General features: G+C 38.3%; 1 protein-coding gene across 2 annotated transcripts in view; it reads left to right on the plus strand.

Moving 5' to 3' along the window:
* ANKRD12 (ankyrin repeat domain 12) overlaps window positions 1–15,288 on the plus strand; it is a 59,432-nt gene that overhangs the window by 40,751 nt on the left and 3,393 nt on the right. For both annotated transcript variants that reach the window (XM_066183348.1, XM_066183357.1), the window contains 3 exons: window positions 1,341–6,034; window positions 12,087–12,185; window positions 14,338–14,481. In XM_066183348.1, the coding sequence (XP_066039445.1) occupies window positions 1,341–6,034; window positions 12,087–12,185; window positions 14,338–14,481 (4,937 nt within the window). The remainder of the gene's footprint in view (window positions 1–1,340; window positions 6,035–12,086; window positions 12,186–14,337; window positions 14,482–15,288) is intronic.

The following is a 15,288-nucleotide window of genomic DNA, read 5'->3' on the forward strand; positions in this document are numbered from 1 at the left end:
TGCAGGCTGGGATCTGACCAGCTGGGAAAGCAGCTTTGCGGAAATGGCCCCGAGGCATGGTGAACAACACCAGCTTGATCATGAGCCAGCAATGTGCCCTTGCTGCAAAGAAGGCCAGTGGTGTCCCAGGCTGCATTAGGAGAAATGTTGCCAGCAGGTTGAGGGAGGTGATCCTCCCCCTGTGCTCAGCACTGGAGTGCTGGGTCCAGTTCTGGGCTCCCCAGTATAGGAGAGACATTGACGTAATGAAGAGAGTCCAGAGAACGGCCAGGAAGATGATGAGGAGCCTGGAAAAGCAAAGGCTCAGGGGAGTCTTGTTGCATAAAAATAGCTGAGGGAAGGTCGTGAGGAGGACAGAGCTGGGCTCTTGTCAGTTGTGCTCAGTGACAGGACCAGAGGCAATAGGCACATAGCGAAAAGCAGGAAGTTCCCTCTGAACAGCAGGGAACATTTTTTTTTGCTGTGAGGATGACCAAGCAGTGGCACAGGTTGTCCACGGAGGCCTTGGAGTCTCCATCCTTGGAGATAATTCAAAAGTTTTCTGAGCATGGTACAGGGCAGCTGGCTCTGGCTGTCCCTGCTTGAGCAGGGCCGGTTAAATGAGATCATCTCCTGAGGTCCCTTCCAACCTCAACATTCTGTGATCTGTGAAAAGCACATGAAGAAGAACACCATGTCATGTGATTATAAAAGTTGGTTTCTCTTTCCCAGACAAATAAATAAAACCCAACCTCCTAGGAATGTTTTCTCTTTGAAGTTTCACTATACTTCAAGGAAAAAAAGTCGTATTGCCCTGTGTTCTGATGTAGTGTTAACCTTTTTGTCATTGGAATAATCTTAAATACGGTGCATGGCCCTTCTGTTCTAAGGGAGAGTTGTGGCATCACAGAATCAGTTTCAGCTTAGTGTGAGCATTACTCTTAAAACAAATACTTTTGCATATGTGTAATAGGAACTTGTTACTATTTAGCAATTGATTCCTCAACAGTCTGTCTGTGCAGGGTATTGACCTTCAGAGAGTCAAAGTATATAAGAATTAAGCACAGTAGATGAGGTTTTCAAAATTTAAAGTGCATTGCTTTTATTAGACGTAAATGTTAATTGGTATTTTTACATGCCTGAAGAAAGAGAGCTGTAAAGGGAGGGGAGAAGTTTAATTTCATGACCTTCTGTTTTCTCTTAAAAAGCTTAATTCTAGTGAGAAGTTTTGTTGTGTGTTTAAGGTAGGTTTTGTTCTTTTTTCATTTGTAAAGAGGTGACTGCTGAACTGAACTCTTTTATCCTGAAGTGTGACAAGTGTCCCATCAGTATTCAATTAATTTTTGGTTTCCTTACTCTAGATTCTGAAGAAGCTCCATCTGTAAATCCTTCCAGTGTAGATGGGAACGTTGATTCAGAAGCAGAAAAGGACTCTGTAGCCAACAACAGCAAACAGACTGTCCCTAGTAAGGCACCACTTCCATCTGCTCTAGATGAGTATGAGTTCAAAGATGATGATGAAGATGAGATGAAAAAAATGGTTGATGACAAACATATTCTTAGAAAAGACCCAAGGAAAGAAGATGAGACTGAAGTTGAAAAGACCAGCTTATTTGTGAAACAAGAAAAAGTTGTCTTTTCAAAATCATTCAAAAATAAAAAGCAGAAACCCTCTCGAGTTCTGTACTCAAGTTCTGAAAGTTCAGATGAAGAAATACTTCAGGACAAGAAAATGGTCTCTCCTTGCTCTGTTTCAGAGACATCAAATTCTGATGTCAGAGTGAAGAAAGAGTATGTGGTTACAAACGAACACAAGCAAAAGGGCAAAGTTAAAAGGAAAGTAAAAAATCAGAGCAAAAATAAAGAGAATCAAGAAGTAAAGCAAGAAAAAGAAAATGCTAGAGTAACAAATATAGCTACTTCTGCGTTAGATACTTTGGATAAAGCTAGAGAGGAAGAAACCTTTAAGAAGTCTTTCACCTCAAAAGAAGATTCTTCTTTACAACTGTTTCATATCACTGCTGGAAAATCTCCAAAGCATCCCTGTGGGTTAAGTGAGAAGCAGTCAACTCCATTAAAGCAAGAAAACACCAAAACATGCTTATCACCAGGAGGTTCTGAGATAACGTTGCAGTCCGAATTAGTTCGGTATGATCACAACACTGATTCTGATTATCTAGTAGAAAGTTCTAGTGGCAAATCTTGCAAGCACAAAGAAAAAAGCAAGCATCATCAAAAGGATTTTCACGTGGAATTTGGTGAAAAATCTAGTCCTAAAATTAAAGAGGAAGATAATAGCTCAACGTTTGAGAATTCAGAATATACTTTGAGAAAAATAGACAAAGAAGGCAAAACACTTAAAAAGCATAAATTAAAGCACAAAGAAAGAGAAAAGGAAAAGCACAAAAAGGAACAGGATGGGGAGAGGGATAAACACAAACATAAAGATAATGCTAAAGAGGGTCAAAGGAATATTGAGTTTGACAGAGAATTTTGGAAAGAGAACTTTTTCAAAAGTGATGAAAATGATGATGTGTTGATAAATACAGAACATGAATCTCTTTCTTCAGACAGAAAATCAAAGCTAGAAAAACCTGTGGCAAAAGAAGATAAGTTAGTTAAGGAGAGACAGTTCCAGAAAGAGAGAAGTATTAAAGATGAGAGAGAAAAAGAGAAGAACAAAAAGGACAATGAAAAGTTTCTCAAGGATGAAAAAATAAAAGATGCAAAAGAAGAAAAAGAAGTTACACTTGCAGATAAAGAAATTGAGTTGTTCTGTTTTGGTGTTAAAGATGAGGCAGCCAGCGTGCATGTAATAGAAAGAGAAACAGACACTGAAAAGCAGGAAAAGAATTTAAAGGAAAATAGAGAAAAGACAGAAAAGCGATTCTCAATCAAAGAAAAAGACGTTGAAAAAATAGAAAGAAAACATGGAGAAAAAGAGAAAAAGTTAAAGCATGAATATAAAATGGAGAAAGAAAAAGCAGAAGTAAATGAGAATACAGAGAGAGTAAAGGAGAAGTCCAGTTTTCAGCAAGCAGAAAGGTGCCATAAGGAAAATGATAAAGTAAAAAGCACAGGTGCTCTTAAAAAAGTTGATGACAAGGAAAGAAATAAAGAAAAAACTGATAAGAAGCATGATAAAGAAAAGGCTGATAAAGAGAGACATTGGGCTGAAAGCAAAGAAAAACACTGTACTGAAAGAAAAGGCAAACAGTCTGAAAAAGAATCTGAATGTACTAAATCAGAAAAAAATAGAACTAAAGAAAAGGAATTTGAAAAAAAAGACAAATCCAAAGACAAGGAGGCCTCATCATTAGCAAGCTCAAAACACACGCAAGAGGAAAGGAGATGCACTATTACTGAAAGTAATAAAGCAGTTCATGACAAACTGTCATCTTTGAAAGAAAAACCAAAAGATGATTTGTTGAAAACTCCAGATGGTAGAGAGAAAGATAAAAAAGATAAAGATATAGACAGATACAAAGAGAGAGACAAGCATAAAGATAAACTGCATCAGAGTAGTTTGCTTAAACTAAAACTTGAACATGAGAAACTTAAGCCTAAACCAGCTCCTGCACCAAAAGATGCTCGGCCTAAAGAAAAAAGATTAGTCAACGATGATTTAATGCAAACTAGTTTTGAAAGAATGCTTAGCCTTAAAGATCTGGAAATAGAGCAGTGGCATAGAAAGCATAAAGAAAAAATAAAACAGAAAGAGAAGGAACGCTTGAGAAACCGGACTTGTTCAGAACATAGCAAAATGAAGGAAAAACTCAAACACTCATTAGCTGAAGTAAAAGGCAAAGAACTGATTCGTTCAAAAAGTTCAGAGTTGCCAGATGTTTGTATGAAGGAAAAACAGCAGAAAGATGCTTCGAGTAATAGATCACAGTCAGTAGATACGAGAAGTGTCAGTGTTGCAAAGCCTTCATTGGCTTTAGATAATTTGAATAGATCGCCCAAATCAGAAAGTGAAAAGATGGGGCTGAGCTCCAGGTCAGTCTCCATGGTTTCTGTTGCGAGCTCTGAAGATTCTTGCCATACCACAGTAACTACTCCAAGACCTGTAATTGAATATGATTCAGACTTTATGCCAGAAGGTTCTGATTCCCAAATGTCTTTTTCACAGTCACCATTTTTGACAAGTGCCAAATCACCAGCCCTTGTGGAAAAAGAGGCTGATGGTCTTGCTGAGTTGCCAGATCGCATTAAGCCATCTTTCACAAACAGGCTCCCTCAAATGTATGTTAGATCAGCATCTGCTGAAGATGTTAAGTTGGTTTTAAATGAGTGTAGGCCTGTTATAGAGGCTCGAAGATGCAGCATGCCTGCTGCAGTTTCTGAACACAGCAAACAGCCTCGAACATCAGAAGAAAGCAGCCAGAATGCTCTGCCATCAGCTCAGACTTACAGTAGCACTTCTCCTAAACCAGAACTACCATGCAGCACACTTGAAAGAGATTTTCAAAGCAGTGTCACTGGTCTGCAGTCAAACTTCACATCATCTCCAAACAGAGCTGTTAGCAACAAGCAGGCAACAACGGGGACAAGTACCATTAAAGATACTGCTCAGATGAGCCCTTCAGAAGACTCTAACATGCATTTAGAGCCATGTAGTCAAAATGGTGTGACTCAGCAAACCAAACCACGGGATGTGCCTTTTGACAGACTTAATTCATTGAACAATGACTTTAACAGCTCAGGTTGTGGTGTATCAGAGCAAGATGCTAAAAGCATTATAGCAGTGCATAATTCTGAGAGCAGGGCATTAAAAGACCAACAAGTATCTGGGTTTTTGCCTCAGCACCCTGAAATGAAGGGAAGTTCCAGTTCTCAAGAAGCTGCATCATTTTTGCCTTCACAGTTGCCTTGTTCTTTACCTATCCAGCCACTTCCAGTTGTGTCAAAACACGTTTCTTTACCAGGCATTATCAGTCAAGAGTCACCATTTGTACAGCAGCAAAATCTAGTTCAGACTACGACTTCTGCTTCGGATACAGATGCTGCTAGTTCCAGAGAGTTGGAAAATGCTTTCTTCCCTTTAAACATTAAGACTGATGCACCCATGGCTGTATATTCTGAGAGCTCTGCAAAAGATGTTTCACAGAGCTATGAAAGGGTGAATGATTTACCAGTGGTACCATTAGAGAAAGATACTCCTGAAAGTGATAGCAGTTCACAGTTAAACATGATATCGTACTCACTCAGTAAAGCTGTGTGTGAGAATACCCTGAGAGAAGTGGATGGTAACACAGCAGATACTTCAGATATCAGAAATCAAAAAGACCAACAAGAAAAGTTGGTCTCTGCACATGTTGTTGATAGTAAAGCAAATGTTGAGCTCTGTGGACTAAGTTCAGGAATGTCAAAGGGAATTACAAATGAACTGGTTAATAAAAGCCCCTGCACTGCAGACAGAGAAAATGTGTTGGCAGATGATCCACCACAGTACTCCTCTCTATCCAATTTGGAAAATAGTTCACAACAGATTACACAGGAGGAGGTGCATAAATACAGCCACATAGTTAAAGTAGAAGAAGAAGTTGCTGAGAATCAGAAGATGGAACAGCAAGAAGTACCTCAAAGGATCACGAGGAACAGGGCAAATTTGCTTGCTAACCAGGGCAAGCAGAATCCTCTTGGTTGTACACAAACATCAGAAAAAGAGTCTGAATCATCAGCATCTATGAAAGCAAGAATTAGATTAACTGAAGATGATGATGCTCAGGTACATCATCCACGTAAAAGGAAGGTGTCACGCGTGCCTCAGCCTGTGCAAGCAAACCCTTCTTTGCTGCAGGCCAAGGAAAAGACCCAGCAGTCACTGGCAGCTATTGTTGATTCTTTGAAACTTGAAGAGATTCAGCCATACAGTTCTGAGAGAGCAAACCCCTATTTTGAATACTTGCACATAAGGAAGAAAATAGAAGAGAAGCGTAAATTGCTGTGCAGTGTTATTCCTCAGGCACCTCAATATTATGATGAATATGTGACCTTCAATGGCTCCTACCTGCTGGATGGCAATCCCCTGAGCAAGATATGCATCCCAACTGTAAGTAACATGGTCTTTCGATATGCAGTGCAATGAAAGGCATGTTTTGGTTTTATTTTTGTAACTTCCATATTCTTCTGAACTTGTTTCTGAATATTCTGCTGGAAGTAGTAAGTTGACATATATCAACTGAATATTGATTAATAGCGTCATATTTAAAAGCTGCATTCACTGGAAATACAAGCAGTGGTTTTACAATCACTATAAGACAAACCATGTGTGACACTTGTGAAGGGCACGCAGGCAAATATTATATTTCAAAGTATGTAAAGCCTATTATTTCAGAAGTGAAGTCAATTACTGAGAGCTTCTCTGAATTTCTGCTGTCAATAATTTTGTTAAAACTAATTAGTCAAAGCTGTTTCGTTTGGAGGGGGGTGGATGTGTAGGGCTTCAAAATACTAAGTCCATCACCAAATGTTTTAAGTAGGAGAGTGTCTGCCAGCTATCTCAAAAGCAGCAGATGTAATCTGCTCTGTCCTGGCTTTTATAATCCATGAATCTAAAGTGTTCATAATTTTATTAAATAATGTCAAGGGTTTTTTTCCTTTTTACTGAAGAACATCTGTGGTTCAGAGATGCTTGTTTAGGTCTAAGCTCTCCATTTCTGAATGGACAAGTTATTATGTCAGCATGTTTAAGATAACTCACCCTTACTTGAGAGTAAAAAAAAGCTTTAGCTTTTTCCAGTAGAGTTGAGGATTTTTTGATGAAGTGATGAATAGGAGTTTAATGTGTAAATTTTTAAACCTTTTCTTCATTACACAGCTAGTCTTAATTCCCTGCACAAGATGTTTGTTCTCATTTTTTTTGGAATTAGTAGGCCAGTTATAGTCTGAGGAAAGATGTGGGTAAGATGACCCTTTTGCAAGGTCTGTAAGTGAACCAGGGTATATGGGAAGCTTTGCCACAATGTACCAGGCTGTCAGCCTTCCCAAGTCTACAAATCTTTCTCGGTAGCTATTGCAGCATCTGTAACATCTCTGTCACTGAAGACATAGATTTCTTTTTTTTTTTTAAGCTGTTGCTAGTCAAGTACATACTGTTTCCAAGCTACTGCTTTGGCATCACACTTCAGTGCTTAATTTGGCATAAGTGGAAAGTAGAGAAGCATGGCATATATTTTTCCTTGGCCCATCTCCTACCTGAGCAATAGAATTCAATTCCTTATCAGAAATGGCAATGTGTGTAGACACATTGTAGACTGTAAGGAAGGTAGAGTTTTTGACTTCATCTTAAAGCACTGCCTTATAATTCCTTCCTGCTCTGTTGCTGCGCATAATTGGGACTGTTCAGTTAATGAAAATAAATTTAGGTATTGGAGAGCAAAATCTCAGGTAACAAGTTCAGAAAATACCAGAGATGGATGTGTGCTTCCTATTCTCAATGGCTTTTAATTAATTGGTGAAAAGAAAAGCCTGTTTAAAAAAAGTTGATAAAAATGTAAATATGTAATTGAAGAATTGCAGTTACTGATTGTCTCATTTAGATTTCTGGTTTGCTTCCTTAGGTATACATGTTCTGATGGTAATAATGTTTTAAACAGTGAATTGTTTTGTATATACTTTGATGGTCCTGGTAATACTCTACAGATGTAGAGAGAACAGGTGGAACTTCTCAAGCTCCTAGAAGCAAAAAGGAAGAAGATAAATTTTGAGAAGTCAAAATAAATTATTAGGAAATTGGTGGTTATTTTCATTAGAATTAAAGTGTAAGAAAAGGCATGAGTTTTGTTCTAAATAAGAAGGTACTCTAAGTAATTCATTTTTGTTGGTCTGAAAAATCTCCAATGTGACCATGTGCTTTACTTAATTACTGTCACTTACATAAATGTACAGTTTTGATAAAACTTTTCATGTTTCCTTCCAGAAAACAGCATACTGTTTTAAAAATAAGTCATAGTTCAGATTTAACTTATTGGCAGGATTTGCTTGTGTGCACAGATAAATAATTTTATTTTGTCAGCATTGATAAGCGCAATCATAATAATTCTGTTACAAATACCATAAAAAAAGAGTATTGCTAAACTAAGGATCACTTCATTCTCAGAAATGAGTGTTTGTTTATTATACACATTGTCCAACAAAGTGAAAATAAAGGCTAGGCTTAGTCTCTCTGAAATGGTGAAATATTAATGGTGTTACGTCTATAATGCAGAATTTAATTAACAACTGTAAAATTACCTTTTTGTCAAGTTTGTTTTACAGTTTTTTCCTCAGATTCTCTAATGATTCTCTGTTTAACAATTTTTTGCCTCATCAATTTACGTAGAGGGAAGTAGATACTCTTTCTTTAATTATTCCTGTGTTACAGATACCTTTGTGTAGGTCTGTGTGAGGACCATATATTTAGCTCTGAGACTAGTAATGGTTGGTGTAACATACTGTTCTCTGCATTGGAATTTTAATGATGCACTGTAGTTTATCTGATGAACTTCAGACATGCTGTAGATGGGAACCAGAAGATAGTGTGCTAAAACCTTGTTTCCACAGCCTTATTTATATATTGTAATTTACAACCTGGATCACCTAAGGCTGTGAGAGTATTCACATGAATTATGGCTTCCCTCTCACCAGTACAAATACAAAATATAAGGTGAGAGACATAAGGTCAGTTCAAAATAGAAGGAAGCAAATCTGAATCTTCTAACAGAGTAAATTTCAATTGTACTTGGCTCTGTTACCTTTCAGATTTTTCTGTGTTCTGCAAGGTTCAATCATCTTTATCTGTGTTGTCTCCTGAGAGGAAGTACCAGGATGATTCATTGCCGACCTCCAATGGCTATCTAGTAGATGTGTTTCCAGTAAAAGGGATTCTGTCTGGTCTCCCTGGCATTGCTGTAGAAACTCAAGTGGTAAAATGTAATTACCAGAAACTTGTTTTTAAAATGCATGAAATAGAGCATTAGAGCAGGCCAGTTGTTTGGATGACATAGAAGAGTGGAGGTTTGTAGCAGGCACAAATGGGTTTTGAAGGCTTATAGAGTGAAGAGTTGGTGCTCTTGTAGTTGTTTTGAAGCATGCAAGGCCTGCAGGAAAAGTTGCTGATGGATTTTGAGATGGGGAGGGCATGTCTTGAGCACAAACTCTGCCCAATCAAACCTGCTGTAATGGCTGGCTCCAAGTGAGGTGGAGCAGAGGCACAAGGCCAAGTTCTGTCTGGCTTTTCTGGGTCATTTCTCAGACTGGGAACAGAGAAGTCTCTGAAGCAGGCAGGGCCCCTTTGTTTCCCTCTCTTCTGAATGGAGTGTGGGCCCTTAAGAAAATAGTTTGGTATTTTGATTATGCAAAAAAACAGAGGGCACCTCTTTTTGGTGGTGTTCAATTTCATGCTCTGTTCTTGCAAGTCCTACCTATGTGTTTGCATTTTCCCTACATAGTTTTTTGTGTTCTCTTTAGTAATAGTTTCTTTGACTGGAGGGTCTGAAAGGCTTCTCTGACTGTTCTTCCCTCAAAACCTTTAAATTAGACTTTCTGGTCTCAAAGAAACCAATTTCCTTGGTCTGAATCCAGTGCTGGTTCACAAGCTGGGATTTCCAGCAGGTGGTGTGCGACTTCCCAGATCCTGTGTTCATGCTCTTGAGGATCAGAGGCTCACTCTTCCCAAGTTTCCAAGAAGAGAGGAAAAACCAGATCATTCCATAAATGACTGCAACCAAACCTAGTTTTTAGCTGTGCATTTTGGCAGGTGGTGCTGGGCTGGGCGGGAGTGAAGGGGTTTTGGATGTATCCAGTGGCAATAGGGATCTCTGGGGTCATGGAGACCTGTCATTGTCACAGAAGTCGGGATGTAACCTGTGTTCAGGGATGAACATAGTCTGCTGAAACAGAGTTCTACACATTTAAATAAAAATCCACACAACTCTGCTGTCTAGATGATCAGCCCCCCGTCATGTTTTTTCTATGGTGTTGATTCTTATTTCTGTTGTGCAATTAAACCGTCAGTAAATTTAAGGGAATAACATTTTATAATATTTGAAATGTAGTGACAGGGCAAGGATGAACGGCTTCAAACTAAGAGAGGGTAGGTTTAGATTAGGTATTAGGAAAAAATTCTTCACTGTGAGAGTGGTGAGACACTGGAGCAGGTTGCCAAGAGAAACTGTGGCTGCTCCATCCCTGGAAGTGTTCATTGCCACATTAGATGGGGCCTTGAGTAACCTGGTCTAGTGGGTGGCATCCCTGCACATGGCAGGGAGCTTGAAACTCGATGATCCCTAAGGTCCCTTCCTACCCAGACCATTCTGTGATTCTGTGAAATTGTTCAAGTGATATGGATGCTTGCCAGCTCTAAAATTTTTATTTCTGGAAAATATAGGTGCATAAACCCAAAGCTTATTTATAGACAGATTGTCTATTTTGCTTCTTATCTGTGTGCTTTTCTGTAGGCAAAAGAATGGAGATTTTGGGAGATGTTTTGGGTTTATTAAAGCTTGATGTTACTTACAAGCATCTTGTCTTATTTTATTGAAAGACTGTGACAGCACTATTGTACTGTACCATGAATCCATAATTTTCAGGAAAAACTAAACTATAGGGGGTATATAATTTTTTAATACTGATGTTTTACACAAAATGGCATATGCCATAAACATTACTGGTTTGAGAGCCAAACTGTTTTCACTAAAAAAAAAAAATTAAGTGTATCCTGTTGTGTAGTTTGAAATGTGAAAGAGTTGAATGTCATTTTATACCATATAATATTTTGAAGAATGAACTGCAATCAGTTATTCATATTATGCTCTGTGATTCTAGAGACATTGGCTAACTTCCAGTTTTGGGGGAAAAATTGTCCTGAAATAATTTTCCAATATAATAATAATTCAAGCATTCCTGGTAGAGAAATGATTTTCTTAGTGGAATGTGTAGGTGCAAGATTGATACTAATCATCTAGTTTAATCTACAGTGTGTGTGTATTTCCATAATGGATTTATTACTTCTTGACAGTTGAAGGTCCTATTTTACTGAAAAGAGTTGTTTATCTTAGTGTTGGGCGTGAGGTAGGGTATCATAACTGGAGGAATGTGTTTGAGCTGTGGTTGTTGAGTATCAGTGGTAGTAGGTAGTGTTTCATGTAGTTTGAATGGGTCTTTCCAAAGCAGTATCAGGGCTCTTAGATCTGTCAGTTGTTAAAACCCATGCTGAACTGTCAGATAGAGCTGGCATAAAGAAAAGTAAACTTTGGGTGGAGCCTTAAAACTCCCAAGATGTTTATTAGTTACTTCTTAAAAAGCATCTGATTTCTGCAGTTGCCAGGAGAGGCTCCAGGTGCCTTGTCAGTGTTTTTCATACAGCTCAGACCAGACAGTAATTCTGGTTGTTTACTATAATTGACTGAAGATGCAAAATGTTTATAGTATAGCAAACCAGTAACAGCATTGACATGTCACTCAAGTCTATTTGATCTTTTAATCTATTTTCTTTTTAAGGAATAAGTTTTTTTAAAAAGTTATTTGAATAACTGACAGGAAGAAATGCTTTTTCAAGCTACTGTCGGGGTCTCTAGTCTACTTTTTGTACTTGCCTGTGTTCTGCATGATTGCAAGATTAGGAGTATGGTTGGTTATCTTTGTGTAGTATAAAATGCTGTTGCTATTGTGTGAATATATCAAGTGATTTGGGGTTTTTTAGCAATACTTTTCTTTTTTTTACTTTGCTCTTGCATTTTGCTAGGCAGTTTTTAATCTTCTCAAAATGAACAGCTGTGCTTTAAAGGCTCTTTAAAACTGAAAGCAAGTTGTATTCTTACTATATTCTACAGTATAGGCTTTTAAAAAGAACAGCTATGGAATGCTCATAATGACTGGTTAAAAGCACTAAACAGCTTGAAACACCATTTTCACTTGAGTTTATTAATTTTATGGTATGGAATCCTTAAAACCTTTTACTGCAAACACATTGAATTCATATAATGGAAAGTAAAAAGCTCATATTTTTCTTTAAAAATGCCTTGCATATTGTTTCTTGGGTTTTTTTTTTAATAGATCCCATAAGCTATGCTAAACATGTTAAATACATATTCACTATACTATTTATAAAACTTTTTACACAGATTACACCACCTCCATCACTGTCAGACCCACTTAAGGAACTATTTAAACAACAGGAGGTTGTAAGGATGAAACTACGTTTGCAGCACAGTATTGAAAGGGTAAGACTAATTTATTTTTTTATGTCCTGGATGTAAGATTTAGGATTTTTTGCCTTTTCAAGGAACAGACTACACTTTTCTCAATTTAACAATGTTTAGAAGTAAACTTCTTTCTATCCAAATTTATTAGTTGGAGAAACTTCAAATTTGGGGGTGTGGGGGAACAGCTAAGCTGTTAGCAGAAGGCTCAAGTTGGTAAGGTAGCAGGTTTTTCCTGTTAATTGCTCTAAGTTCTGTCCCAGATTTTTCCTAGAGGCAGTGGGAAGGAAGCTTCACACTGCAGTTTTGAAAGCTAATGGTGATTGTAGACTTCAGAACCAAATTGACTGAGTTAAAAGAATTGAAGACATAGTAAATTCTGTATTGGGAAGAGATGTGTGGCTCTAAGACTAAAACATGTTTGGCAATATTCTGCTCAGAAACTGGGTAAAATTATATTAGAACTACATCTACAGGTATCACTGATTTTGAGCACAGAAGCAGAGAAAGTATTCCTTGTTTAGGAGTATGGTTTATTTTTAGGTTGCCCTTTTTCCTTGGTAACCTAGCTTTAGATGCCAGTATCGTGAGCCAGGTTGCTTGTGGGCACAGTCAGGACTCATTTCTGACACGGTTGTATCATAAGGATTTCCACATAGTTACACAAGGAGCTGCCACATCAAACCCAGTGTGGTGCTTTTTCAGTTGACAGTTTCAATGTGACTCAACAAACCCAGCTGATAGAGGGGTTTTACTTGAATTTAGTATTTCAGTGAGAAGTATAAAATAAGTAGCACAAAGATTGTAAACATGGTTCAAGTTCTGACTGAAAATAAGTAAGTTGCAACTAAAAATATTGTGGCCAGCAGGGTGAGGGAGGTGATTCTGTCCCTCTACTCTGCTCTGGTTAGATGCATCCCCCCATAGAGTGCTGCATCCAGCCCTGGGGTCCCCAGCAGCAGGAGGACATGGGCCTGTTGGAGTGAGTCCAGAGGAGGGCCATGAAACTGATGAGGAGGCTGGAGCACTTCTCCTGTGGAGAACAGACTGAGAAAGCTGGGACTGTTCAGCCTGGAGAAGAGAAGGCTCCAGGGAGACTTCATTGGGGCATTTCAGTATTTAAAGGGGCATATATAAAAGAGGGAAAGTGACTTTTAACACAGGCAAATAGCGATAAGGCAAGGGGAGGGTACAGTTGTAAACCAAAAGAGGTGAGATTTAGATCAGATATTGAGAAGAAATTCTTCATTGTGAGGATGGTGAAGCACTGGAATAGGTTGCCCAGAGAAGCTGTGGATGCCCCATCCCTGGCAGTGTTGAAGGCCAGGCTGTGTGGAGCCCTGAGCAAACTGGTCCTAGTGGAAGGTGTTTTTGCCCACGGCTGGGGAATTGTAACTAGATAATCTTTAAGGTCTCTTCCAACCCAGATTCTATGATTCTGACCAAAGGGAAGGTGCTCCTTTTCCTGTTTTCTGAAAAATGGGAAATATAATATTATATAATCTACCTCCCTTTGATAAAAATTAGAGCCATTTTATTGCAGAGCAGTAAACACATACAAACATTCTTCTGTGTCTTAATATATTGTCCATATTCGTAGTTATTTTGCTCAAATGGGCTGTTCTTCAAATGAAATCTACTTTATACAACTGTAAGTCAAGCTTTGTCAAGTGAGTTGTATTTTTCTTGTCTCAGTTTAGGAAAGAACATTTCTGCAGCTGTGAATTTAGGGAGTTACTGCATGTTGTTTTGAAAAAAATAATATCCTGCAAATTGTATTTCTGCCTAAGTTTGTTTGGCCACTGTGCCTGGAATAAAAAGGCTTCATACAGTTAACATTCACAAATCTGTGTCCCAATCCTATGCTCCTCCTACCTTTCATCTTTCACCACCCTCATTAACCAGAACTTGCCTCAGTAAATGGAAGCATTCAGCCATCAGTGGAGGCTGGGGCTAAAGAGAAGGTGTTTTCAGTTCTGACATCCACAAGACACTCTTTGCATCATTAAATTGAAATTTCAGATTTGATCAGAACAACCCTTCCTACCTTCAGCAGCCCATTTCTCACAATGTTCAAAAGTGTAAGCCGTAAAAAGAAATGTTTAAATTAGTGGACATTTTTATGAATGCTAAACTTACTAAATGTGTATTTATATGTTGATATCTTAACTAGGAAAAACTTATTGTCTCTAATGAGCAAGAGGTTCTGCGTGTTCACTACCGAGCAGCCAGGACCTTGGCTAATCAAACTCTGCCCTTCAGTGCCTGCACTGTGCTGCTGGATGCTGAGGTGTACAATGTGCCTCTGGATGCTCAGGTAAAGATTTGTCCTTCGCACCCTCAGACAAAAAGGTCTGGCTCACCTGGCTCAAGCATTCAGAGAGAATTCTGTTCCCTTAAGCAAAATTGTCATTGATTTGTCTGGAATTAAGACTGTGCCCACTATAGGTTGTTACTTATATTGGGCCTCAATTGGGTGTACAGTTATAGGAGGATATGGGTGTATGTACACGGTTTTGTACCATGTCTGGTTTTCTTTTACCTCCAGGAATTATGAGATGGATTAAATAAGCAAATTCCTCTGCTGATTTTGTTATAAAAAACAGATTTCAGTCATAAACAGAAGATGTTTCTACAGCTTACAAATATAGCTTAAACAAGACCTAAGAAATTATCAGCATAGAATATCACATCTATCAGTAATCCAGATAATTGGAATGCAGTAGTGTGTGAAGAGATGAAACTGCTTTATGAAATTTGGAAATGTTTTATGGATGTATCCACATTATACATTCCTCCTCTGTACAAGACAGTCACTAGAACTGTACCATAAAAATCAGATGATCAACAGTGAAATGTTGAATGCTACCAGATGAAATAACCTTTTTCAGAATTACTTCAGGCTCCATATGACTTACTTGTGCCATGTTATTTACATGTTCGGTGTGGGTATTTAGTCCTGATTAAAACATAAAATAAGCAATGTGCTTCACAATCTGTGTGTGTTGTATGGACTGTCACTCAAAAGTTGGCTGCAGCTGTATCTCTAAGAGAAAATAATCTCATGGTGCTGGTATTTTGTGGGCAGCTTTTCCAACTAACAAACACGGAACCAGCATTCGAC

This window comes from Chamaea fasciata, unplaced genomic scaffold (assembly GCF_029207755.1).
Source record: "Chamaea fasciata isolate MVZ Bird 193981 ecotype frontalis unplaced genomic scaffold, bChaFas1.0.hap1 SCAF_1, whole genome shotgun sequence".
NCBI classification, from domain to species: domain Eukaryota; kingdom Metazoa; phylum Chordata; class Aves; order Passeriformes; family Sylviidae; genus Chamaea; species Chamaea fasciata.